The sequence below is a fragment of the Eptesicus fuscus genome, chromosome 5, assembly GCF_027574615.1.
Source record: "Eptesicus fuscus isolate TK198812 chromosome 5, DD_ASM_mEF_20220401, whole genome shotgun sequence".
NCBI classification, from domain to species: Eukaryota; Metazoa; Chordata; class Mammalia; order Chiroptera; family Vespertilionidae; genus Eptesicus; species Eptesicus fuscus.
The window spans coordinates 86,910,248-86,937,637 of NC_072477.1; the positions used below are offsets into that span (position 1 = coordinate 86,910,248).

General features: G+C 40.7%; 1 protein-coding gene across 1 annotated transcript in view; it reads left to right on the top strand.

Moving 5' to 3' along the window:
* NPAS3 (neuronal PAS domain protein 3) overlaps positions 1-27,390 on the top strand; it is an 875,944-nt gene that overhangs the window by 623,114 nt on the left and 225,440 nt on the right. The window contains exon 6 of the mRNA XM_054716524.1: positions 13,125-13,214. Coding sequence (XP_054572499.1) covers positions 13,125-13,214 — 90 coding nt within the window. The remainder of the gene's footprint in view (positions 1-13,124; positions 13,215-27,390) is intronic.

The window sequence follows — 27,390 nt, forward strand, 5'->3', positions numbered from 1 at the left end:
AGGATCAGCAAATGCCTTAAGCAAGTGCTATGACTTATAATGAGAATAGAAGGAACATTCAGAAAGTGATAAAGGCTTAAGGTTGTGTTTATAAAACCCTTAATATATTTTTATTTGCTTTGGGATAAAAGTTTTCCATTAGGGCTCAGAGGCCAATTTGAGTCTTTAGGGGCTCAATCCTTTAGGGGCACTTTCTCTCTAGCCTGTGAAACATTTAAGTAGAAATTAAAGTAGGTCATCCTATTACTAAGAAGAAGCCCCCAAGCAAGATAATAAAACAAATCTTACTTGTTGGAAAAGGTCAAGGCTAGAATGAACAAATCTCATTGGAGGCAAAAAGAATATATCCCTAATATTCAATCACACAAAATTCACACTAGCCTGCACAAATTTGGAGCCATTTTTGGTCTTCAAATTTTTTTCAATAATCATTACACATCTGTGAGTCAGATGTATAAACATATCTGTAGTTGTTTTACTGCCCAGGGTAGTTTTCACATGCAAACGTGTTCAGAGCACACATTCCACACCATCTCCACAACCATCAGCGCCTCTTTCACTAAATGGATGAATGCAGAATGCAAACCAAAAGGTAAAAGGAGAAGAGAAAAAAAAAAAGAAATAAGAGGGGGGAAAAAAGAGCAAAGTAGGCTGAAAGAGAATCTAGATGTGAGATTGAAGCTATTGATCCCAAACATGTGCACTGGCATTTCTAAGGTGATACCAGGTGACATTATACTTCCTTACCTTTTTTAGGCTACTCTCATTCATGGGGAGGTTGCTGTTTATTTAGACTCTAAGTTATGACTAAGGAAGAGTTATAATGGGGATTCACTTTTCTTAAATTAGTAGGTATTTCTTCATTAAAATAATCATTCAAATTTATATCACACTACAGTGAGTGGTCAGATTATTATGATCTCTGAACACATAATAATCTGGCCACTCAGTGTATATCCTATATAATAAAAGGCTAATATGCAAATTGTCCCCTCGACCAGGAGTTCAACCAGCAGGCAGGCCAGCCAACCGCCCATGTCCCCTCCCCCTGGCCAGGCTGGCTGGACCCCACCATGCACAAAGCCTGGCCAGGGGGAGGGGACATGGGCGGTTGGCTGGCCTGTCTGCTGGTTGAACTCCTGGTCGAGGGGACAATTTGCATATTAGCCTTTTATTATATAGGATATACACTGAGTGGCCAGATTATTATGCGTTCAGAGATCATAATAATCTGGCCACTCAGTGTATGTGTGATAGATACAGGTGGAAAATATTTTCAGTATGAAGTTAGTCATCTCATAGTCTTAGAATTTTAGACACCTGAGAAAAAATACTATTCTAGTACTGTAAATAAGTAATAGTTCACATGATTAGCCCTTAAAAGAAACCAGGTAGATGGCCAAGTCCCTTCATACCACTGTTGTTGACAATTTGGATGCCTTTGACCTAGAAGGCTGAGAAAGACTAAGTGGGAGGTGACAGTTGTGGCTGAAGGCATTATAGGGCTATATGGCTGAGACCACTATAAATCCTTTAGATTCAATAGAATTTTAATCAGTCAGCACTCATTGAGAGGTGGACTGCAATTCATCAAACACATTGAATGGTGGAATATTTTCATTTTCAAATTATTTTGTTCTAACATATCTTTAGCTATTTAAGTCAAAGAGTAGGTAAATGGATCATTGTGCATGTTAGAATTAGACTGAGATTACTGATTTAAGGTTTCTAGTGAACGAATTATCAATATGGCCAACTGCAGATTTCTTTTTAGAATTACTGTGAGTTGGCAGATCAGTGCATTTGAATAGAGCATGCATAACCTAGATTATTTTACAGTGAATCCCTTGTAGGATGTATAATGTTAGGCTATTATACAACTTTAGTAAACCACATGATCCTGAGTCACTGAAAATACTTTATCTGGTGATTCCTCAGGAGTGGTAGGTGATACAAAATTTTAAAGGAAACAGTAATCAATGATTATTTGATTTAGTCAAACAGGTAAAACAGAAAACAGTTGAGTGTGTCATTTGCTGCCTCATCTGGTGGATCAGAAAGGCATGGATATGGCAGGCCCAGGAGTTTCCACAGCTTAGGTACATCCCCGGCCTTCTTTAAATCACCTTCTCTGATTTTACATTCAAGGTCGTCACTTTAGACGTTATCTTGGCATTTGTGTTATATTTCATCATAGAGAACTTTAGTCCCATGATTCCTATTAAATCTCACTAAGAGTTTGATTAAGCCACCTTTTGATCCAGGAAATTCAAATAATAAAAGTCAGTTGCTCTTCAGTGATGGCAATGAATTCTCTTCCTGTCAGGGTAGTCATTGAAGTAGATCAGAAAGAGGAAGGAATCTCCAATCTCATTTTTCGTATTTTAAAAAATCACTTTACTAAGTCAGTAGAAAATACTAGAATTCAATTTTCTTTTTTACTAATGTCTTTATCCCACAAAATTACCCACACCTCATCCGATCCTTTGATTCTGTTCCTGAATTGGACCATAGCAGAAACCAGGATATACAGCCAAGTACAACTGCTTTTATTACATAAATTTAGACTGTCATTTCATGTACACCTAGCAAATTTGAGCCTAGTCATATGCTGAAGTGCTCTACTTTTAAGGATACCACCTAGAGAATCTCTGAAGAAGATTTCTTAAGACATGAGTTTCTATGCAAGTCTGTTAGCAAACAATAAAAATCCACAATTTTTTTGGCTTCTTGTGTGTTAAACAGGCCAATGGGGATAGACAGAAGCATTCCCTTAGAGTCCTTAATAGGATGAGAGCTTGGTGAACAAGCAGTGTATGCCGGTTCTTATCACCAAGATTCACTGGCCAATGTGAAATGAAAGTAAAAGATCAGCAACGCTTCTGAGAGCCATAGCAAGTGGTAAACCAACTTGTTTATCCCGAGATCATTCAGGACCAGTTTCCCAATTCCATCAGAATAATTGATTTTTACATAAATGTGTAGCTCTGCTCTGTACAGAGCTAAAGCAATGAATCAGTGTGGTCTCTAAGCATTTAAAATGCACAGAAAACCAATATAAAAATTTCAATATTGTAAATATAGACCCATTAGAGGTGCAATTACTCGAAAAATTTTTCAAAAACAATCCCAAGCATTGTCGATTTCTAGAAGTAAATGTTACTTTCTATTATCATTCCATCATATTTATAGCTTTATGTGGGTCTAGTAAAAATTAATTATTAATTATATAAATGGTATATGAAATAAAGAGCAGAGAATTTATTTACAGTGATTTTTCTGAAATTAACATAGGAGGTTTTATGGCCCAAGCATTTTCCCCAGCCAGAATTTCTAAAGTACTACTATAGTCAGCTCAGACTACCATAACAAAATACCATGCACTGGGTGGCTTATTTTTATTAATTTTCACATTGACTTCTATATAAAACAGAAATATCTTTTTCATAATTCTGGAGGCTAGAAGTTCAAGATCAAGGTGCCAGCAAGATAGGATTCTGATGGGACTCCATTCCTGGCTTGCTGACAGATGCTCTCATGGCCTATCCTGGGTGCATGCTCTCTCTTTCTCTTCCTATAAGGTAATCCTATCAGATTAGGACTCTACCCATGTGACTTCATTTAACCTTAATTACTTCCTAAAGGCCTGGTCCCCAAACACAGTCACATTAGAGGACAGGATTTCAACACACAAGTTTTGGGGAAACATAATTCAGCCCATGGCAACCCAATTTGTAACAATCAAGTTCCTTTCAGTACAAATGTTTTTAATACCTTTTCCCTAGAGATACCAATAAGTGTTTCCTGAAATGAAACTCATATGAATGTACCAGATTAAATCTGAGGTCTCTAAATTGTCTTTTAATGTGCTAAATTCATTACAAGATTCTTTAATCATTGTTACTACATCTGACACAGATTCCTTACCTAAAGGTATACCTATACAAAGCTTTTATTATTTTCTCTTAAAGAGGCTGTTTTTAAAGTAAACAGTCAGGTTCATGTGATAATCAGCCACAGCAGAGACAGCATATGGTGCTACCTTGCATCAAGAATGCCCTGTCAAGAAAACGTAACTGCTGATGTCTGTGACGTCCATCTTGTTTTCACGTCAACTCCTATATAAAAGAGTATGTACAATACCAGGGAGGGAAAGACCAAACCCTAAGTCTAAGCGAAGAACTCTGGGACAGGAAATGGGTGCATGTGCTGGCCAGCCAGTACCTGCTGTACTGTGCTCCTGTCTTGTCCTGGCCATTGCCTGTTGGGAGGCGTGGTTCTCCCAGCAACTTCGTATGAACTGTGGGCCTTCTCTACTTGTAGGCATTCGCACCTTCCTCCATGAATTTCCTTGAGGTCTAGGTGTCTCTTGACTGTACAATTTTACAAATTCCAAAAAGATAAACGTGAGGTGATAGATGTGGTAATTAACTAGATGGCAGGAATCCTTCTACAATGTATACGTCTACCACATCCTCACAATGTACACTTCATGTCTTATAATTTCATTTGTTAATTATACCTCACTAAAACTCAAAAACACATTAATTTAATCAATCTATGCCTTTTCCAACCCAAAGGCAGCGTAGCAGTGGTGTCGAGCTCTGTGATATCAGCCCGAGGTATCCTAAGTGGAAACTGCCTTTGCCTTGCAGCTTTTTGTTTTATAAAGTTAATTCCCAGCTTCACTCATGTTCTTGGTCTTGGATCCCACGGAAGAATTTTTTTAAGAAAGCAGCTCCTGAGTCAGGCCTCCTTCAGCTTTGGGAAACCTCAGCAGGCACAGGCCTGGGGCACAGTAGGACCTCCACGGGTGTTTTCTGAATGCTTCGCACTCAGGTCATATGAGCACGACAACCGCCTATGTGGAAAGAAATGCTGGAGGACGCGCAGAGTTCAAGCAGCTGTGATGGGGTGCGAAACAACTCAATGCCCAGCAGTTGGTCCCACAGCAGGCGGAAAGGGGGACCCCTTTCTTAGATCTGCCACATACTGATGCTGGACAATCTACTTAATTTCTCTGAGTCTCAGTTTCCTTATCTGTAAAGTAGGATTTAATACACCTAGCTCACATTTGGTTTATGTAATTTGCCTAATAAATCTTAGTTTCCCTCCCTCTCCCTTCCTCTATGATGAATATTTGAGTGAACTGAGCATGGCTTAAGACATCCTATAATATAATATGATGGCATATCCTATATAATAAAAGGGTAATATGCAAATTGACCCTAACTGCGGAACGACCAGAACGACCACTGGACCAGTCACTATGAGGCGCACTGACCATCTCTCGGTCCCTTTCCCTGGCTGGCAGGCTCTGATCGCCTGATTGTGAATGGGGAACTGGGGGTGGGTGACAGCGGGGGGCGGGGGGGGGGGGCCAGCTGCGGGCAGCCGAGGAAGATGGCCCTGATTGCAGACCAGGCCTAGGGACCATACCCGTGCACAAATTTCATGCGCCAGGCCTCTAGTATATATTATAATATATATTATGTAAAGTAGTACACTTGGTCTATCCTATCTAATAAAAGAGTGATATGCAAATTGACCATCACTCCAACACAAGATGGCCGCCCCATGTGGTCAAAGATGGCTGCCCCCATGTGGACACAAGATGGCTGCCACAAGATGGCCAGCAGGGGAGGGAAGTTGTGGGTGATCTGGTCAGCAGGGAGGGCAGTTTGGAGGGACCAGGCCTGCAAGGGAGGGCAGTTAGGGGTAACCAGGCTGGCAAGGGAGGGCAATTAGGGGTTACTGGGCCAACAGGGGAGGGCAGTTGAGGGAGACCAGGCCTGCAGGGGAGGACAGTTAGGGGCAATCGGGCTGGCAGGGGAGCAGTTAGGCGTCGATCAGGCTGGCAGGGGAATGGTTAGAGGGTGATCAGGCTGGCAGGCAGAAGCGGTTATGGGCAATTAGGCAGGCAGGCAGGCAGGCAAGTGGTTGGGAGTCAGCAGTCCTGGATTGTGAGAGTGATGTCCCAGATTGGAGAGGGTGCAGGCTGGGCTGAGGGACATACACACTCCATGCACGAATTTCATGCACTGGGCCTCTAGTATTATATAATATTATATCATATGTGATATAATATGACCATTCCTCTTTTCCAGTATTCTGTGATCTACAGGATGTCCAAGAAACAATTATTATCTATTCTTTTCTTCGTGTCATTTTCTATCATGCAGATGACTTGAAAGACACCAGCAGCCCTGCATGTGACCAATCCCCGTGTGTAGCCACAGCAAAGCAGGGGCATTTTTAAGCCTTCCAGCACCAATACAGTGCACTGTTTATAGTACTGCTGGTGTGGGAATTCCTACCTTAACTTGAAAGAGATCTCTGAATTCAAAGGGAAAGATGCACAATAAGGAATTAGCTCCTGGGTTCTGAAGAGCCTGCATTTCAGTAAATTATACCACATGAAGAACAAGGAGACATTTGAATGTTCCAATGAGTATTTGTGCCTGAAAATAACTAGTAAAGGACCTTGTAAGCAGCAGCACATGGTCACTTATGCCTCAAGTGGAGTTCCAGTCCCGCAGGACAAGCCTCAGAAAATATGGGGTCTGCGGGCCGCCCCTGGTGGCTCAGAGACACCCCCCCCCCCCCCCCGCCGTGTGATTCCACCAAATGCCACACCCTGTCTTTATACCACAGCCTGTTGTCCATGTGGCTGGATGTTCAAATCAAGAAATCTACACCCCTCAAGGGTGGATGAAAGGCTTGAACGAGCATCCCAGAGAAAAAAAAGTCAGCACTTTGATACACAGCTCCCACAACGTGGAATTTTAATGAGCAGAAGCAAAACCCAATCTCCTTGCTCAGAAAGCAGATGTCTTTGTTCTTTTCGTGTTTTAACATTTTATTAGCTCAACATCACTTTATTCTGGTACCTCTTCTCTAAGAACTGAAGAGGGGCCGTCTGTGCCTCTCTGCATTGTTTTCTCACCTAGCACGTTTGAGTTGATGTGTTTTAGGAAACTCTTAGGAGAGGTGTTTTGAGGCATCAAGGTGTGTTGTTCTGGAATTCTTTTTTAGTGGAACAGACGCATTTTGCCTAAGTAATTTGCTGTTGTGATTGGAGAGCAGGAGGCTTTTGGTACATAGGACTTGTGCTGTCTTTCCTATTATTGACTCACTGAAGAGGGTTGGGAAGGGGAGTAAAGGGAGAGGCACAGGAGACGGAGAGCTCTGGGAGATTCCTCAGAGTTAAAGGAGAGCCCCGAGCTTTGATGTGTGCTGCTTTCCACTCTGAGAAAATATACTTGACTGAGATTTCTAAAAAGAAGGTTTTTGTTCCTGCACAGTCCTGGATTGTTAAAACTCAGATTACAAACACAAAATTGGGGAGACTTTCCTTCCCCATAAACAGACACATGTGGGCACTTCTGGGCTCCGCCCCAGGCTCTCCTTGAAGTAGCCGGAGTCCACATGTGTGCGTGAGCCATACAGCTCACCTCCCGAGTGCAGTCAGAGGGCAATATGGCATTTAAATGAGCTCTATCAAAGTGTTATTGTATCCGCAGGCCAAAAAATTTAAGAAACATTTTTTTCTTCCTAACTCTTTTATCTGCTGCCAAAAGAGAGGGGAAAGATAGGTATTGGAGCCGTGTCCTCAGTCTGCAGACCAAGCTTCTTTTGTGCGTGGCTCATTCACTCAGCTCTTTCACTACGATGGAGTTGTGGTTCGAGAGCAGCCTCTTTCTTCCCAACACTTACCCGTTGCTCAGGTAGCAGGGACAGTTTCCTCAGACAGCCTCTCCTTAGTCACAGCAAAGCCATGCTAGCGGTTATAAAATACTCGAGTGTAATGGCTGGCGCGCATTGGGCTCAAATTCATGTTCTGCTCTGGTCCTAAGAGAATTATATCCCAACAATGAAACACCCTGGCTTAGGGAGGAGAGTTCAGTGTGTCAAAGACTGTTCTCGATCATCGTATTTTCTCCGTAATCTAAGCCTGAATTAGAAGAACATCACAGATGCATGGTGCGTTGGACATGGAGCCCATGCATGCATTTAAATCACGTATATCTTACTTTTTTACTGATGTAATTGTGAAATATGTTCTTTTTGCATTCATAATTAGGGGGTGGAACAGATGGTGAAGGCTTAGTTTAAAATAATCTGTCATTAAAATAACCTAGCCTACTGGTAATTCTTCACTCTAACTGGAGTTAGGTCACAGGAAAAGACTTTGGGGTGATTTTTTTTCTCTTCTGCATTGGAGCAGAGAAGAAAGAACCACTAATTTTAGAGTAGTGATGTACATGAGAGTTGCCCCTATAAGGGCACCACGGTAAGATTTCAACCTGAAATTTGGCTGCAGTGGAATATGCAGGAAAAAAGAAAGCAGAGATAGACGACTTTGACAAATATAAATCCATTTAGCACCATGCCGTAAACATCAGTATACCTCAGTCATGAAGTTGCAGTTAGTTTCATGCCCTGCAAGGAAATAACCTCATCATTTGACAAATACTGTGAGAGGCTCTCGGCTTTGGGGGTTAGGAACTCTACCCTTTATATGCTGCAGTGATGTCAGGGGATACACCTTATAATCACAGGCTTTCTTATTTGGAGACGCTGTAGCTCCTGACTTCTATTTCCAAGCCTCACTCCGACATGTGTACCTCATGGACTTACTGGGATGTGACGAAGGAAATCTCCTGTCTGCCCTAGTGTGCTGGCTTAGAACTGGTTTTAGTAATAAGAACACTGTCTTGATAAATCAGCTACGTGCATGCCTTACAATGTCTGTTTTACTGTTTCTTCTGAGATGTTGCTCTCCATCTGCTTTGAGGAAAGCAGATAGATTCCAGCATGGCTTTCTAATAAATCTTCTCAAGGAGGGGCTGGCATTAACATTTGTGTAGGTTCTTTTTCATCTTAATCCAACCTTAGTTAATAATCGGGAAATTTGACATGCTGAGTAAGAAGATTGTAATTAACCCTTTGACCCCAGAATCTTAATTGGCGCCTGTTGAAAACAGTGGGCAGTTTTGTGTTTTGTTTTGTTTGTTTTTTAAGTTAAAAACTAGCCTGCAGTGATTAAAACAGCTTTCTTGATTCAAGTTTTTAAAAAGTTCCACAGAACTTTCAGATTAATCATATTTGGTTCCCAGGACTAACTGATTGAATGTTTCTTTTCTCCTCCCATCTTTTAAAATTCAGATACCCACATTCAATATTGGTGCTACTCTTAAGACTTTTCTAAGCCCTAGCTGCTTTGGCTCAGTGAATAGAGCTTCGGCCTGTGAACCGAAGGGTCCCGGGTTAGATTCCAGTCAAGGACATGTACCTGGGTTGCAGGCTCCTCCCCGGCCTGGGCACTGGCCAACGCTCATGCAAGAGGCAACCAATCGATGTGTTTCTCTCAAATCAATTTTTCTCTCTGTCTTTCCTTCTCTCTTCCACTCTCTCTAAAAATCAATGGAAAAATATCCTCGGGTGAGGATTTAAAAAAAAAAAGACTTTTTTAAGCAGCAAAATACAGCTAACTATAGATAGGGGTCACTCTGAATGAGAAGGCAAGAGCTACGTAAAGAACAACCTTGCCAGTCCACTGCAGACCTGGTTTCCTATCCCGTTCTTTAATTTGCCAGGTAATCTAACCAGAGTATTAGACATTCATTTCACACTAAAGATATAATTGACCTAAATGGTAGATAAGCATAAACGTGAAAAATTAGCTAACCACTTTTGTTTTATTTTGTTTTGTTTACCTCTGCGCTGGCATATAACTAATCTGACTAGTTTTCTTTTATCCCCACCACATTGGCTGTTATTTTTAATTGAATTGACTGGACACTTTGTGTCATGTAGACATAGACTCATTTCCATCTCACCAGGAAATTGGAACATGTGTTGAAGCCTCTGTTTTTGCCAAACAAAACTGGCCAGTCCTTAGATCACTGCTGCTTAATAGCATCAGATGTTTAGCCTCCAGATATTCCGTTTCCCTGCTATGGTATCCAGACCTCCTCTAGTATTTTAGCAGATACATGAGATATGAACCTAATGTTAAAAATGCATAATCCCTTTCAGTGAGCACGTAAAGGATGCGTGTCGATGGCAAATGAATGGCACTCCGTGTTTTGGAAGACGATAAAAGAATCCAGTCTAAATCTGATATTCCAAGTGTCGGGAGATATTCCAGACTATGTTAGACATCTGGAGCATCAGAATCTGCAAATAATCGAATAGGTCCAGAAACAGAACTCTCGGAGGGAATAATTGCCATCCCTCTCAGTCACTTGAGCGTGTGTGATATAAGGGAGAGAGAGCACTGGGTTTGGAGGTTTCTGTGCATTTACTAAGCCTTGGCTGAGCAGTTTGTTAGGTGTTGGCTAGATAAAGTTGAATAATTTATCACCCACTGTTGAGAAATTCAGTCTCCTTGGAAGTTGAATAAACTAGCCGGGGACACATCATGTCATAAATACGTCAGTAATACTAATGAAGCCCAGCAGCTCTCATCCTGCTGTGCCACTGGCTAGTGGATGATCTTGTCCAGCCACTTAGCCTCCCGGTGCCTCAGTTTCCTCGCCTGTAAAATGAGGACTACACTACACTACAGATTATCTCTGTGCCAGCTCCACCAGTCTTTTCTGCTTTTCATCAGCCTTTCCCTTGTCACTTGTCCCTGTAGACATTCTCTTGTGATCTCTCTCTCTCTCTCTCTCTCTCTCTCTCTCTCTCTCTCTCTCTCTCTCTCTCTCTGTATCCTAATCTGACAGTGGCATTTTAGGTTTGAGAAGATGGCTACACAACTCTTGGTGACTGTATGCCAGGCCATGGCTATCAGGTTGCACAGAAAACCTAACCAGGCCCTTTTCTCCATGGGGAAGGTCAAAAGGGGAGCGTCATCATCCTCAGGAGTCACCCTCGGGAGACAGCTTCCGTGAGGTGAAGACGTGCTGAATGACATCCTTCTCAGGCTTCCGCCAAAGCATCTCTCTCCCTTCTGCACTGGTTTAAATAAGGTCCCACTGCACCACACTCTAAGCTTGAAGGGTGGGTCTCGCCATGGGGTTGTGTCCTGTGCTAAGGAACCCAGCTCTCTCTGCTAGTATTCCACTCCCTGTCCCATAGCTGGTTCCAGGAGGGATGCTGTAGAGCCAAGGTGACCTATTGTGAAAGTGACTTATGAACTCTCTTGTCACCCCATTTCCCATTTTTCTCCTGCTATTAATGAGAGGGTTCTGTCATTTGAACAAATCATTCAAAAACAAGTGATGAATTTTAAGCTGCCTCAGTATAAATATTTTAACTTCAGAAATGCTGTACGATTTATTTTTTTCATTAATATACAATACCAATTAGAGAATCTTTATATTTAGTGGAAGGCGGCATAGTTACCAAGTCTATCAGCTTTCCAGTCCCAACTCTACCACTTACTAGGGACAGGAATGTTGCCTAACTTTGCTAAGCCTCAATTCCCTAGCATGTAAAATGTAGATAACAATATAATTACTTCAAATGGCACTTGTGAAAATTAAAAGTGAGTATATGCAATCTGCTTAGCACATATTGCTTAATAAATATAAACTATTATTATTATACTATTTTAACCAAAAGCTTGTTTATTATGTAATTTGCTTTTATGTGGAACAATGCAATGTGACTTTTGAATTGTTTTTAGAAACCACTAAATCAGAGGAAGTGGTTGTGTGCTGCTCGCAGTTTCTGACCAGTAGGGCTATGAAAAGGGATCTGGAAGCATTGAATTTGAATTTCATATATACATATAAGTATATATAAATACATATACACACATATTACAACATGCATAGATACATAGGTACATAAATACATATATCACTCTCAAAAAAATATTAGTATTTTAGGAGACTGAAATTGCTGAGATTTCAGGCAGCCCATTTTTCTAATTAAATTTTTCATTCTTCTTTCACATTTTTATACTTAAGAATTATGTCATTCAGTGTTGCCACTTACCTGGTTCTCACTGTGGATTTCCTATACTTCCAAAGTCACAGCCTCTGTGCATACCACTAGTCTTTAAAACTTCTCTTCCCATGCAAGTAGTGTTTGTGCAATCTGCAAGGTTAAAAATCTATAATCATAAAAGCACAATATGCTAATTAGACCGGATGACCTTCTGGATGAAGCCAGGGCTGCGAGGGAAGCACAGGTCCCGGGTGCCAGAGGGAAGTCGGTGCTGGCAGCCAGGGGAAGGAAGGCCTACTCTTGCACAAATTTCGTGCATTGGGCTTCTAGTAAATAAATAAAGCAAACAAAAGACATGAGGATGATGGCACATAAAATGCACTTGTATTATAAGAATTTGAAACAAATTTATTCTCAATTTGAGTGGTACATTGCAGCTGGAGTCCCTGATGATTTAGACCATTTATCAAACTGAAAACGCAGCCCTCCATTTAAAAAGTGAACTAAGGTTTCAAGAGTTACAGATGGTGTGTAACATCCCCCCCCCCCCCCCCCGCCTTTCTCCTTTTGTTTCCATTTCAGGAGTCATAATAGAAAGTAGATTTTGTAACACAAAAAAACTTTAATACAGAGTTTTGCAAAAAAGGATCACAATTTGTAAGGTCTCAGCCTATAAACATTCCCCCACAATGTATTGACTTCTATTTGTTCTAACAATAGGCAGTGGGAGTGAGGTGGGCATAATCCTTTATTAATTAGCAAATTACTGATGTACATAGTAGCTCAAGTGATGATTTTACTTGCTCTTCATAAGGAACCTTTTTTCTCTCATTTCATTACAATTTCCATTCCTGTTCAGCTATTAAATGGAGAATCTTGCTGATTTAATCTTAGTAACGACTGAATCCAAATAAATAAACAAACAAACAAATGCAACATATCATAAAATCAGTATGACCCAATTTTATACATGAATGTAATGTATCTTAATCAAAATGACAGGGACATAAGGAAGTCACTGAAATAAAGAAAGGCTTGTAATCTTAATTCAGACCTTTAATTTGTTCCTGTATAATGCAATGCTAAAAGATCCTAGGACTTTTGTTCAACACGAAGGAAAAAATGGTCTTTAATTTGATATGTTACTTGTATCAGATTCCTTACTAATTAAACCTCCATCATACAAATTTATTAACCTTCTTATTTATTTTTTTCTACAGTCCCTGGATGGCTTTGTGTTTGCACTAAATCAAGAAGGAAAATTTTTGTACATTTCCGAAACAGTCTCAATCTACCTAGGCCTCTCACAAGTAAGTAAAACCGTTTAGATGCTTGGTGGTGATTGTGAAGGCTCCTTGAAGCTCGTGCTTTTTCATGCTCAATGGATATTCTGTTTAGCATGAATTACCAAAGAATGGATTATTCTTTGATCGATCTGCCTGACTCTTCTCACAAAGTCAGTGGGAAAATGGTCTATCAGTTGGGAGCTTTCGGAATAAACTTGTGCTCAAAAACTTTAGTTCCCTCCTCACCCCCAAGGATCATTATTAATTTATTGAGAACAAATGAAGTTTCTTCCCTTGGTTGTTTTGAACTTTGAAACCTCTGTACCTGGTAGGAGAGGGACACAGGGATAGCACTTCCCTTGTGTCCTATTACTGGATGTTTATGGAGTACCCTGCATTGTCCTGGGAGCTGACACAATGACAGGGAGTCACTGGAGTCAAGAAATGCTGAGAGAGACCATTAAAATGTGTTGCAGGGAGGATTCCAGCCAGGATATATTTTGCTGCTTTTGCAAATGCTTCCTAATGTGGAAAGACAATTTCATAAATGTAGATAGTCTTGTTACAGTTTAATTACTCACACGTGTCTGTTAGAGGTTCAATTTAAGAAAATGGAGGCAGATGGAACAAGGGACAGAATCCTAGATATTAGTTCTCGCTATTCCTCTGGAACACAAAACTTTTACTTCCGTTTGATTCCAAGACACAAGCTGTGTCTAAAGAATGCCAAAATACCCCAAAGAAAAGTTTACGATCCAACTAATTATCCAGATGTTTTCTCCATAAAAATGCTGAACACCTGGATATTTGTGCCCATACAGGTGATTGGCTGAGTTTGACCCTTTTCATCTGGTGGTTTGGCAGGAGGGAAACGAAGCTTGGGTGGGAGGGATTGTGTGTGTGTGTGTGTGTGTGTGTGTGTGTGTGTGTGTGTGTGTGTGTATGATTATCTGCCAAGTTGGAAAATCTATTTCTCATTCAGTTGCTCCTTGGAGCTAAAGATGGAGGTAAGATTTGTCTTCTCTTAAGCAGGACCCACCCCAGATCCTTGCTTCTGAAAGTTGGCATCATTCTAAGGAGGTCTCCAGTGTGGCTGGAACCTTTTGGCTGTTAGTGAGTTTGCTGGATAATAGATAAATCAAGTAAGACATTGGGAAATAATAAAGAGAGATATTTGGCATTCGAGAAGGGTTGGGGGAGGAGGAGAAACACTGCCAAATTTGATTATTTACTGTTGAGAATCCAAGCAAGGGTCCATTAACTCTTCTTTGAAGAGAGTGCAAGCTATTTGCTATAGTATATACATAGAGTAATTCTGTTATTTTGTGGACTTCAGCAAACCAAATGATAGAAACGGAGCCATTATTAACTCAGTATTAGTATTCTTGCATCTCGTTGAAAGCTCTGGTTTTATAATTGCTTATAATAGACTTTAAGCCTTGTCTTAATCTGTTTGGGACCTCCTGTTGGGATTCTCCAGTTTTGAAATTGGTGTGCCACCATGATAATAGCTATAAAACCAGAAACACCACTGTTTGTTGCTCTGCAATGCCCATATTCATCTGTTCTATGCAGACTGTCCAACAAAGTTTAATCAGCCAGTGAAGAAGAAAGATGAATAATTAGTTTAAGCAGGTAAATGCTAATTAGGGAACTCCTGAAAAGCATCCATTATATACTAGCTCAAAACACATTTTACAGCCCTGGTTAGTGGTGTAATCCAAATTCTGTCAAGGCAACTGCATTTTCTGTAATTGAGATGTGTATGTTTGCTTTGCATAACAGATGGCTCTGTATGCTTAGACTGATAGCTAGGAAAATAATAATTGCATTATTCCGGCCAAAAGAATATTAGCTCTTGGGTCTCGGCCATTTCAGTCGGTCCTCCTGCCAGCACAGCATATGCACATATATGGATTGGATTTTCAAGGAAATTGATGCATCTGGAATTGTGTGGCCATCTGAAATATCATCTGTTCAAGAAAAAATTGGCTTTAACCCTGTGCTGGTTTCTTCTTAAAAGCAGTTGATTTCACTGCTTCTGTCCTATAATATTAAGTCGATCTTGTCCTAAAATCTGAGTCAAATCATTGAGGTTTCTGTAGAATAGAGTAGCTGCATAGACATGGCACAGTAGCTGGCAACTCCTGTGCAGCCATTCCCTGCTCGTGTGTGTTGGGTTTTAAAGTGTGTGTCTATAGCCAGCATCTTGACCTCCCAGGGGTAGACACTGGCCTAGTGTGCGGGGTGGATGTGTTCAGGGTTGTCATAAATGGTCAATATGCTGGTAGAGGCTATGAGGTACGAGATGGAGGTCATCCTTTGGAGGCATTACACAGCTGAAATGATGAAGGGTAAGTCACTAGAAAGTGATTTTTGCATACACCATTGTATGTATTTAGAGTTCAGAACTAAAGTTAAAGAATAGTATTGGGTCAACGTGAAAACAGACTGATAAGAGCATGATACTTTTTTATGTGCACCCAAGAATGAGGCGAAGAAAGGCTCTGCTAAAACTTTGGGAAGGGATTTCCAACCCAGTTAACATTCTAAGTCCTAATTGGGTAATTAAGGTTCCTGAGACATAACTGTTCCCAAGTTTCTTCAGTGCCCTCTTCAAATGTGGGGTGCTTGTGGCTGACATACAAAGTAAAATATACTCAAAGTAATTGAGTACATACTTAATCATTTACACACACACCCAAAATCTGTATCCTACTACTTGGCTTCAGTGGTTATTCTATCAAATTCTAGACTGTGATAAGGAATCTGTAATGTTATGCTCCCTCCTTTTCTTTATAAATAGTTTCATGAAATAAAGACAGCATGTACCTGTAGCATCAGAGACTGTCAGTGAAATCGCTGAGGGATATGGTGAACATGGGAGGGGAGGGGTTACAGCATAGCTTTATCTGCGTGTGTAACTCCCAAGATATTCCTTCCTTAGTTTTATTTTCTTTCAACATGTAAATAAATATGGTGACTTTAAAATGGCTTATGTTCAGGAAAGGATTAGGGTTATTTTTGGCTCATGAGAAAACTAAGTAGAGAAACTTCTACTGTGCTCTGTTGAGTAGCAAGAATATAGAGACAGCCAGAGCAGATTATTCTTCTACAGTCCACTGAGTGTAGCAATGCCTGGTGTTCAGGGTGTGTGTGTGTGTGTGTGTGCACGTGTGTGTGTGTGTGCGCGCACACACCAATTATCCTCTTTAAAGTATTTTCTTATTGTCATGATGATGGGAATGAAGGATCTGTGATGATGTCTGAACCTCTTTGACAGCACAACTTTGCCAGAGATATTTAACCTAACATCAAGATGTAGGCTCAGGTTGTTGAAATGTATACTGTTGATTTGCTTCCCTGAGTAAAAATGACTTCCAGGGACTTACCATGAGGCCTTGTCTTAAAGGAAGACCCCTAAATATCGCTGCTGAGTTTGGTTTACATGGAGATTAAATGACTTCTATCTGGTGATGGCCCTCAGAACTGCTAAACACCACTCTGCTCTCTAGCTATCAAGGGCTAAGCAGGAGTGAAAATGAAGGAAGAAAACAGAGCAGATTTCTAACACTGAAAATGTAGCAATGATATGTACCCAGCTTTTATGAAATCTCTTTCAACTTGTAAGAAACTTAATCACCAAGAATCCAATAGAGACTTTATATGATTTTTTAAAAAGCAATTCTACTTTGATATAAGATTTAAAGCAGCTTGAGAAATATTTATTTGTTGGCCTATACTCTCCTCTTTCTACAAAGGAAATAGCTTGCATAAACATATACAATAAAAAGTAATGGCAAAAAGAACTAGGATTTAAGGAAAAAAGGTAAAAATAGGTAATATCTTACCACAGAATAGGAGAACACAATAGAGGCTTATAAGAACGGATATAAATGGTCTGCTAAAGCTTAAAATGTAGCTATGAACTTCCTGTTAGCCAAAGCAAAAAGGGATATACAGCAACCATCAAAAATAAGGAAGCATCACTTTTTAAGAAAAGCTAAGTTTTTCTAGGACAGAAAGAGAAAAATAAATCTCAAATACAATTTTTGTAGGGGCTAATATGTGGATTATATGTATTGATTTGCTTCCAGTGGAGTCCACATTCAGAGCAAGGCTGTAGTGACCCATATAACAAACATGAACATACATGTTGCAAATCTCATAGGCAGGCAGAAGACTCCATCACCTCCCCCCACCCATCTACCCACACACACACACACCCAGCTGTGGTGTGCCAAAGATTATTTTGAGAGCTATGTTCTGGCATCTAGGACTTAAAATAGCGTTGACTAGTTTGATGATTTTGGGGCTTCTAAATCAACTTTCACTATTCCACATAAATTTTGCATTTTCTTTTAAATACTGACTAGAAATTTAACATTATAGTTGCCAGAGGCAGAGGGCATGGGTCTTAGTTAATCCTATATAATAAAAGCCTAATATGCTAAGTGTCTGGTCATCTGGTTGGCTGTTCAACCAATCAAAGCATAATATGTTAATTATATGCTAAGGCCACTCAACCATTTGCTATGATGTGCACTGACCACACCAGGGGGCAGATGCTCCAACCAGTAGGTTAGCTTGCTGCTGGGGTCCGGCTGATCAGGACTGAGTGAGATGGGCTGCACATGCCCTGGAGCCCTCCCACGGTCCCTCCCTGGCTGGCCAACCTCCCATGTTTCTTACCCCTTCCCCTCCCGGGCCTCGATCATGCACTGATGGGGTCCCTCAGCCTGGCCTGCACCCTCTTGCAATCAGGGACCACTCGGGGGATGTCAGAGAGCCAGTTTTGGCCCGATCCCCCAGGCCAGGACAAGGGACCCCAATGGTGCATGAATTCATGTACCGGTCCTCTAGTCAAAGTATGAAAAAAGAACTCATAGCTTCTGAAAACATTTTTCCTTGAGGATGAAGTGAGAAATGATGATTCTGATGTACACCTAGGCCAGCAAAATGTTTTCAAGTTAACATAGAGTCTTATTTAAAATAAAATGGGCTCTGGCTGGGTAGCTCAGTTGGTTAGAGCATTGTCTGGATACAGCAAGGTTGTGGGTTCCATCCCTGGTCAGGGCACATATAAGAAGCAACTGATAAATGCACAAAAAGGGGGAACAAAAACCAATGTTTCTCTCTCTCAATTTAATAAATAAAATAAGATATAGATCGAACTGGGAAAGTAACAGGTTTTCCCCTTGTGATTTCATTAGAAATAATCTGCAGCCAGGTAAGCCCTCTCTTGAAATATGTTCTAATCGCCTCCCACTGCCTCCAGGGTCCAGCTTGCCTATGAGTCACTTCCCTTCTTCTCATTAAGCCCACATCATGGTAGAAGATGCTTCCTTGCTGTTGTAAGCCAGCCAAAAGGTAGCTGCATTCAAGGTTAGACATTGGCTTGTTTCAAGGCACCTTGAGGAAAGGGGCAGGGTGGCTGCAGATATAAGAGCTGATAAAGGTGATGGTGAAAGGGGCAAATGGTTGTTTTAAATATGGTCTTTTTTTTTAAGCCATGAAGATATATTTACCATAAACTCCTTTCCCATCCTGTTGTTCATCTCCATATTTTAGTTTTCTCTGCATTTGTTATACAAAATTGCAAATAAAATTATAGCCACAGCAACACAAGTACAAGGTCAAATAAATGACAGAGCTCAGTCTATTTGTGAAGCTATTCTGAAAGGAACCCTGGTGCCAAATGCAGTTTATTTGAATAATAAAGAAGAATTAGATTCCCTTGATAACTTGGCTGAGGGCCAATAAATCAGTGGAGGTTAAAGATGCTTTGCAACTGCCATGTCTCTCTTTTGCTTTTCCCAAGTACAGACCTCCACTCTTCCACTCTATGTTTTTCAATGCAAATCAAGTTGAGGTTAGTATGTGGTTAATTCTCTCACTTCTATGATTATAAAAGACATATCTGTATTTCTTTAGTAGGATAAAAAAAAAGCAGCATTAGCTTTCCTCACAAGTTATTACTCTTGCTTGGCATCATCACATCCCAAATAGCTGGAATATAAAGACAAAAAAGGAATTATTTCAACACAGCAGTGGGTATATAATAACAGAGCCAAGTGTTAGCATTTTTTTAGTTGGTGTTTTAAATTTACACGACACTGGGATAACCTGGGTTCCTTCTATAAATGAATACATGTAGCCCTCCAAATATTGCTATGTGGCTCCCCTTTTAAAGTCTTTCGAGTGGGCGTACCTTAATATTTTTTTTAAAAAAAGAAAATGCATAATTTTCTGCTTATGTGTGTTTTCTCCCTGGCAAGTCTGCCTTTTTCTCCTGCACTAATCATAAAAAGTTCGTCACTTCTGGGCGTAACAAAGAGAAATGCCCTTTTGAATGTGGAGGCTCTGAGGGTTTAGAGACTATTGAGAAAATATACGTATCAAAATAATTCTGAAACAGTACAAGGCACAGTGGCACATTATCAATTTACAACATTTAAATTGATAAATGCTTGGTGGTGAAGGCCTACAAGGGCACTTTGAAAAGCAAATAGCGACCTGGTGAAGAAATTGATTTTCCCCCCAGAAAATGACTGCATGATGCATCATTTGACTGCATGCTGTCCGAGTGCTTGACAGAGATAATCTCAGCAATCCCACGGGTGACCTTATCGTTCTCACCAGGGCAACTTTGTCTACGTTCTGACTTTGTGCATGTCAAGGCTCCTCCCGGCAGGATCCTTGGGGGGGAAAGTTCCTCTGTTCGATCCAGATATTCAACTGCTCGCTCTTCCCCCTTTCCCTCCCACCCCACCCTTCCAAAGAGGCAGGCACGCCTCTTTATTTCACCCATAATTCTGAATGAGCCAGGCAGAAGAACACCGCAGCTCTGCGCTCTGTATCTTTGTCGAAGCCCTTCTTGCCTTTAGTTCACATCGTTCTGGGTGACCATCTATATTAGCAGGAATCTTTTGATCAGGAAGAGTAGAAAAATTCCAGAATGTTCTTTCCCGTTTTTAACAAATGGAAAAAGCGAATCAGTTTCTTTCTTCCTTATATTTGCAAGGCTTTACTTTTTTTTTTTTTCCTCGCTTGCAGTCTTCACACAGGAAGCTTCCAAAACTGCTTTAATCCATGCACTTTAATTTCTATGAATGTTGTTCCTTCACCATGCAGCGATTCCAGGTGTTTCTCGGGTAACTTTGCAATTATGTCATACTGACATAAGGCCCCAACAACACGCCGCCCAGGGCTGTGGGGATGCATCCCCGAGGCAGCCTCTGGTGCCAAGATTGTATAATCCGTGAGGCTTTGTCAGGACCACTGGTGTTTAGAAAACATTTCCCTGCTGGAGAGAAGCATTGACCACTTCTTTACGCTTACAGTTTCTCTGTTGATATGTATGGATGTGTACGCACGCCTGTCTGTTTATCAGCCATGTCCCTGCCACACAGCTTGTCGTTGATAATTACAATTCCTGATTAGCCACTTCTTGAAAGCAGCAAACACCCTGCCCGGTGTGGCACCCTGAAGCTCCAGTCCACTCTGGCTTTGACACCCTCAGTTCACCACATTCAACCCTTTTACCTCCTTCTTTCATCCACAACATTAATCCTGAGTGAACAAGACGTGCTTCCTTGCTTTTGACAAGATTTGCTGCAGTCTCATGCGACAAAAACCCAACACTCATTCCAGATTCAGAAAGTAGGATTTATAACAGCATTTTAATTTAATGTTGGATGTCGAACATATAAAGAGATCACAGTAGTACTAGAGCTGAAAATTGATGCCTTTTTTATTAGTGTCCTCTCAGAAGTGGTGAGACGCTGTTTGTGCAATGGAGCACAGAGCAGCACAGTCAGATGAATGAGGATATGCTATCTGCAAGGAATCATATTTCAAGCCACTGTCGGCTTCTATTGATGTGCTCAGAGTTGAAAGGTTACGCTAGTAAATGCCACCCGAATTTCCAGCATTAGAAATCGGTAGAATAATCTGCGGGCTGTCACTTGATGCTCACCCTAAATGCACCGCACGGGGATGTTTTACTTATTTTAACTCCAAATTAATTTCTGATTACCGGCGCATTTCTTCCTCTCTTCCATGTTCTTATCTGTCCCCAAGTGGGACTGATTTTTAACAGGCCTTTCAGAGTAAACCAAAATCTCTGAAAGAAAATGAAAGAAATTTGTGTCATTATACAGGAGCATTATATTCTTCTTATTTATTCCTTCAGACATATTCTACCAGGCACTGAGGCCAAAACACCCCAAGTCTGTATGCAGAGGGGGCTTTTGTAGTTAGACTGAACCACAGATTCACAAGATAGAAAATAGAGGCTCACCGATTTCAAACACATACTTGTAAAGACCTTTTGCATTGCTTCTTAATTTCTAGAGTTATTAGGATCAAGAGAAAAAAAAATAAAATGGAGTGCCTATTCTTTAGGGGATCAGAAATCTAAAGTCAGAAAAAACTGCTCTTTGAGGAGCTCGCTCATTTGATTTGTGTGGATAAAATGATATTTTCGTATTCGTTTTTAAAGTAGAGCACGGAGCAAAAGTAAAATGGAGAAGAAAATTTAGTCATCATTCTAAGTCCGTAATTTATTCATTTTTAAATAATGAAACGGTGTTTTTCTGAATTAACCCATGTATTATTCATGCAGGCGTTGGCAATGTAATGTCCCTGGTTTTCTGGAAAGCAATGTACATTTCTTTGCCTGACAAGCAGTATTTTCTATATGGTATTAATTTAATGGCTTATTTTATTATGCAAAGTTGGAAAGTAAGATAATTTCTGTCTATAATGTGGTGCTTATACAGGCAATATATGCAAAATAATACTTCCACACCTCAGCCAGCTAGACTTCTTCAGTTAGCCCAGGCCTACCAGAGTGATGAGCGAATGCAAACTGCTCATATGAAGAATAAGAAATAACTTGACCTCCTGGGAAGGAGGTCATAAAATCGTTAAATTCATGTGAAATCCAAATTTCATTTCTACACACACACATTCAATCTATATTGGGTTTTAGCTCTCACACAAGAAGACATGGTTTTCATGTCAGGAGTTACATGGCAACAATTTCAGTGATAATTTCAGTTGGAATATAATAAGGAAATTGACTTTAGGTTTTTGCATAAGTTCCAGAACTAGGCTGATAACCTGAACATCGATGCTGGTTTGCGACAGTAAATGCCCTGTGGCTTTTTATCCTTCTTATTCCCTCTGTCCCCTTTGGATGACAGTCCAAAGATGCAATCTCTTTTTCCTAAATAGTCATTTTTAAAGATACTGATAGCGATTGTTCCAGTGATTTAGATGTATATGCCTGTGTACATACACAAATGCATAAATTGGATTCTTCCTAATTTTTACTGTGCCTACTGCATCTTTGTCTACTGATATAAGTAATTTCCAAAATGATTCACTATAACCGCCAACCAGGTTTCCTTTGGGCATGTCCTCCCCCTCCCAGCCTTCTACAACTGCAAATTTACCATCTTCAATAATAAGGCAAAAACTTCCTCTGATGCTGTTAATTTTTAATGTGCTGGCAGATTAAATCTATTACTTTCAATAACTATGCAAACATTTTGTGAGCAAGGGAATGTCTGCAGAAAGAAGTTTTTCCTGGGAAAGAAGATAGTAGTTTGAGATTGACTGTTTTCAGGGCCCTTGGCAGAGGTGACAAAGGAACACCAGTGTGCCAAGTGGGCATTTGGTCGATCTCGGAAGTATGTCAGTCACTTGTAAGTCAGGCAAAGAATCATAGATGCCGTTTAGCTTTTCTTTTAGGTTATGGTGAAGAAAGCTTTGTGTAGTCTCCTCCCTCTTGGCCTCTCTCCCCGAAAAGGAGCATTATTTTAGAACCACAGGCAATTCCTTTTAGCAGTGCTTTGCCAAGGAAACAATGGAAAATTGCCTCTCGATCAGGAAAGAGCTAAGGCTTTAAGGAGCATGCACACAGGAGATGGCTTCACGAACCTCTGAGTTTTATTATCATTTTATATCTGTCTTGACTTTTAGGTGTCTGTTCTTACTGTAATTTATTAGATGCTTAGATCTGGTTAATCAAGTCCCTGATTGTTAAACTTGATTCTTTTTTTGTTTTGGAGCTTATAAAACATTTGCACAAAATGTACTTGTTTATACTAGTATATAGGGGAGACACTGAGAAATGTTTCCAGAAAACAGGAATGGCAACATTAGGGAGGATTTGGATCTTGCCCATGAAACATACAGGCTTGCTTTGTTTTAAGGAACTTTGAGGCTAGCAAAATTGCAGGATAACTAAGTAAGGATTATTTATTTTATGATGTGTTTCTTTAAGTGGTGAGTTCCTTTCTTGCTTTTAAATATCTATGCAGAGATTCATTTTCTAGTTGACAAAATCAAAAGGGGGTGAGGGGCAGGGAGAGGCACAAAACTTGAAGCATTCAGAGGAATTCCATTTTAAGCTCGCTCAGAAGTGACTTCTGTGGAAATCAGGGTTTGTTGGCAGACAACTTTTTAAGAGCAAGCAAGGCCCACCACTCCAAGTAGGCATGGGGAGCTGCTCCTCAGCTCAGTCGCCAAAGGAGGTGGGAATGTTGTTTGCAACCTGGTCATCTGGACGAGAGAAACCCGGGCAGGTGTTGAGTCCAGGATCACTTCAAACTGCCGTCGTCTGGCATGCCTGCGGTGTCCTGTCTACGTATCTGTGTGAATTACAAAAGTGCACATCCCGAGGGACAAAACATACCAATTGGAGGAAAATAAGAGGTGAGACTGGGAACCAATTTCCTGAAATTGAAAATACAAAAAGCATAATTTTTCCAGTTCATTAATTCAAATTGACATTGCAAGGTTTGCAAAGACCAAGAGAGGGCCGTGCCATTTCACGACACTTCAAAACCTGTTCACGTGAGCAGTAAATCATGCTATGACGGGGAGTCATTCAGCTCTTCGGTAAACGCACAGGCCTGCCACCCTGGGTGTAGCGTACCTGGAAATGGGAAGAGTTAAACTGAAGGTGTTTCTAAAATGTCACCACTGCTCGGTGACACCGGATGATATGTTTATCCATTCATTATCACCGAGAACACCTGGGGCGGTGCTCAGGAAATCAGATAGTGCCTTTTAAAATAATTATAAAAGAAGCATAGATTAGCAAGCTGAGGGGAGGATAGACAATCCTGATTCACGATGTTACTAATTTTGATCTGTTTGGGGGCATCAGCTTCCAAGTCACAACAGTGTAATAACTGACTGCAACTGTCAGCAGTGCTGCGGAGACGGGGTGCCAAGTGTGACGATTTCCAAAAAAGCAAATGTTTCCCTGCAGATGAAATCCAAGCGTTCATTTGCTGTTTGTAAAATTAAGACACTCCACGGGCGGTGTGTCTGGTCCCGCTTCCCGGCTGCGTCTTTTCTCTCTCCGACATCGCGGCTTGGGAGAAGCAGAAGGAAGCGCTCTGGACTGGGGCCCAGGAGACCCGGTTCTGGCCTCGCCTCTGCTCCTGATCAGGCCAGGGACCTTGGAGAAGCCTGATCTTAATTTTTCTTAAGTGTGAAATGAAGGGGCGGTTTCCCAGGCTCCTTCTTCTTTAAGATGTGTGCTCTCTGAAATTCATTCAACACTGGACATTTTATCATAAGCACTAGGGTATGTGGGGGAGGGGAGCCTGGGAGAAGTCGGCTATTTTATTTTTAACCTTCAAAGGAATTTAGTTGAGCAGATGCTACCCTGAACTAGTCGGAGTAGAAAAGGAATGATATGCCTTTTAAAGGGCACATCTAGCATATCTGCTGGGGTAAAGTAATTCTGGCAATGCTTCAAAGGATATAACTTTTGATGGTAAAGTAGGGAGGCTATGGAATGAAATCACATATGGCAGGCTGTCAAAGTCTCCTAGACTTTCAGTACATTTATATAAGTGCAAATGGAGGCTGCTTAGATGGAGTCCCTAGCAATTTCCTGCGAAGACTGCTTTCAGATTATCTGATATTATTTGACTAAATTATCTCTGTAGAAGCTGAGGACAACTTTTATGATCAAATATTTTGAAATTAGTTTTCCTCGTTGGCAGATTATCTGAAATATGAATTGCTCTCGTTTGAGCACTCGAAATTGAAAGGCCTTGGTAATAGCAATTATGTGAAAACAAGGGTGCGGAAGTGCTGTATATCATGCTGAAGGGGATGTGTTTATAGGTCAGCCGTGTCAATAACCGTAGTTCTCCCCGATACCTTGTCGTTACCCTTTTATTCTGGGCTCCTGCAAAGGACAGACTGACTTTCTTTTAAACAAAAGTACATCATTTTTTAGGATAAATGCTGATTTTACTGTCTCTAGACATTTAAACATAGTCAATTCATATGTATTACATTTCATAGGGTATCTGTGAATCTGAGAAGTATGAAGACATTGAAATTGTATAGCATTCTAAACAATTCTGAGGTGTTATTACCTGTATGACTGACTTGTGTGTTCCTGATGCCTTCTCTGTGAAGTACGCCTATCACTCTTCTCTGTTTGTATTTATTGCCTCACAATGAACGATAATTATAACTAACATTTATTAAGCCCTTACTGTGTGCCAATTATTATTCTAAGCATTTTACTACCATAAAAGTTTATAATCCTAACTACTGTTAGGTACGATTCCTATCCCCATTTTATAGGCAAGCAAACTGACGCTCAGAGAGGTTAAGCAGCTTGCCCAAGACAATACAATTAGGAAGTGACAATACTAGCATTTAAACCCATCTCACTAGCTGCTTCTGGGAAGTTTTAGGTCATCAACAAATAGCATTATTCAAGGTTTATGGATAAGAGAAACTATAAACATGGAGCAATTAAGCATCCTGCTCAGGACCATGAAATAGTTATTTTTACAATGCCAGTACATATAAATGAACTTCAGAAAACATCAGTAAAGTTGCAATGATATACCTCAAAATTATCACATTCAACGTTATTAGAAATATTCCAAGATTCAACAGCAGGGCCCAGTAATCAATAATAAGGGTCTAAACAAAGGGTGCCCATGATATTTGTCACATAGTTAGTATGCATTTATGCATGCCTGCATCTAACCAATACTAAGTGACCTACATGTGCCAAAAACTGCTAAAAACGGAGGCTATTAATAACTAAGGCATAGTTCTTGCCCCAAAGGACTCAATGTCTTCAAGATATTATAGACATGGTAACCAGGCTATAGTGACCTCTGATAGCCGAGCTCAGATAATTTAATGAACAATGAATGTCACATAGAGATGCACTACGAGAGAGAGAGAGAGAGCGAGAGCGAGAGAGAGAGAGAGAAAGAGAGAGAGAGAGAGAGAACAGAGAATGGGGATGACTAACTCTGCCTGGCTTTACCAAGAAATGGCATTTAGGTCAGGCCTTGATGGGCATTTCTCCCTGGAAAAGGGGAAGATGGTACTCCAGGCAGAGGGAGGCATATTTGCAAAGTCATTTCTTATGGCAAGAGAAAAGTCTGGAAAGCTGGGATGGCCACGTGGGAAAGGGTGTCAGAAGAAACTGAGGATGTTGGACTTTCTTTTTTCGACCCTGGGAAGCCATAACATGTTTTAAAGAGAAAGTGAAGTATTAGATTTGTGCTTCAGAAAAATAAAAATTATGGCAAAAAGTTAGAAGATAAATGGCATCTTCCAATTAAAACACCAGTAAATAGTCCAGGGAAGAGATTTACAAAATAATAATAATAATAATTACAATAGGGCACACAAGTACAGATAAAGAAGGGATGGATTTGAGAGGGCTTGTTCAGGTAAGACCAATGCCTTGTGTGGAAAGCAGGAGAAAGTGCATTTAAAACTTAGTTCCGATTTAGACATGTGGCACTGGAGGCGCTCGTGGGACGTCTGTTGAATAAACAGGCTTCAGCGCTCAGGGGAGAGGTTGGGTTCTGAGTGACCGGTTGGGAAGGGTTAGCATATAGATTGTAGCTGGACCCAAGGGAGGCAGGTGAGATTACGAGGAGAATTTGCAGCTCCAGGAGGCAGTGGGGGATGTTGGCCCGGGAAGAGAGAGCAGTGTGTGAGATGAAACACAAATGACCAGTGAGAGACCTGCAGAGCCTCCCCCTCAGGAAGAACCCTGGAAGTTGTCATTAGGAAAGTCAGAGAAAAAGAGATTTTTCCGAAAGGATGAGATCAGATGTCAAAAAGTGGTAATACTGTGAGGACAGAGAAAAGCCATCGTGTCCGCCGGTTAGACGGTTGCAGG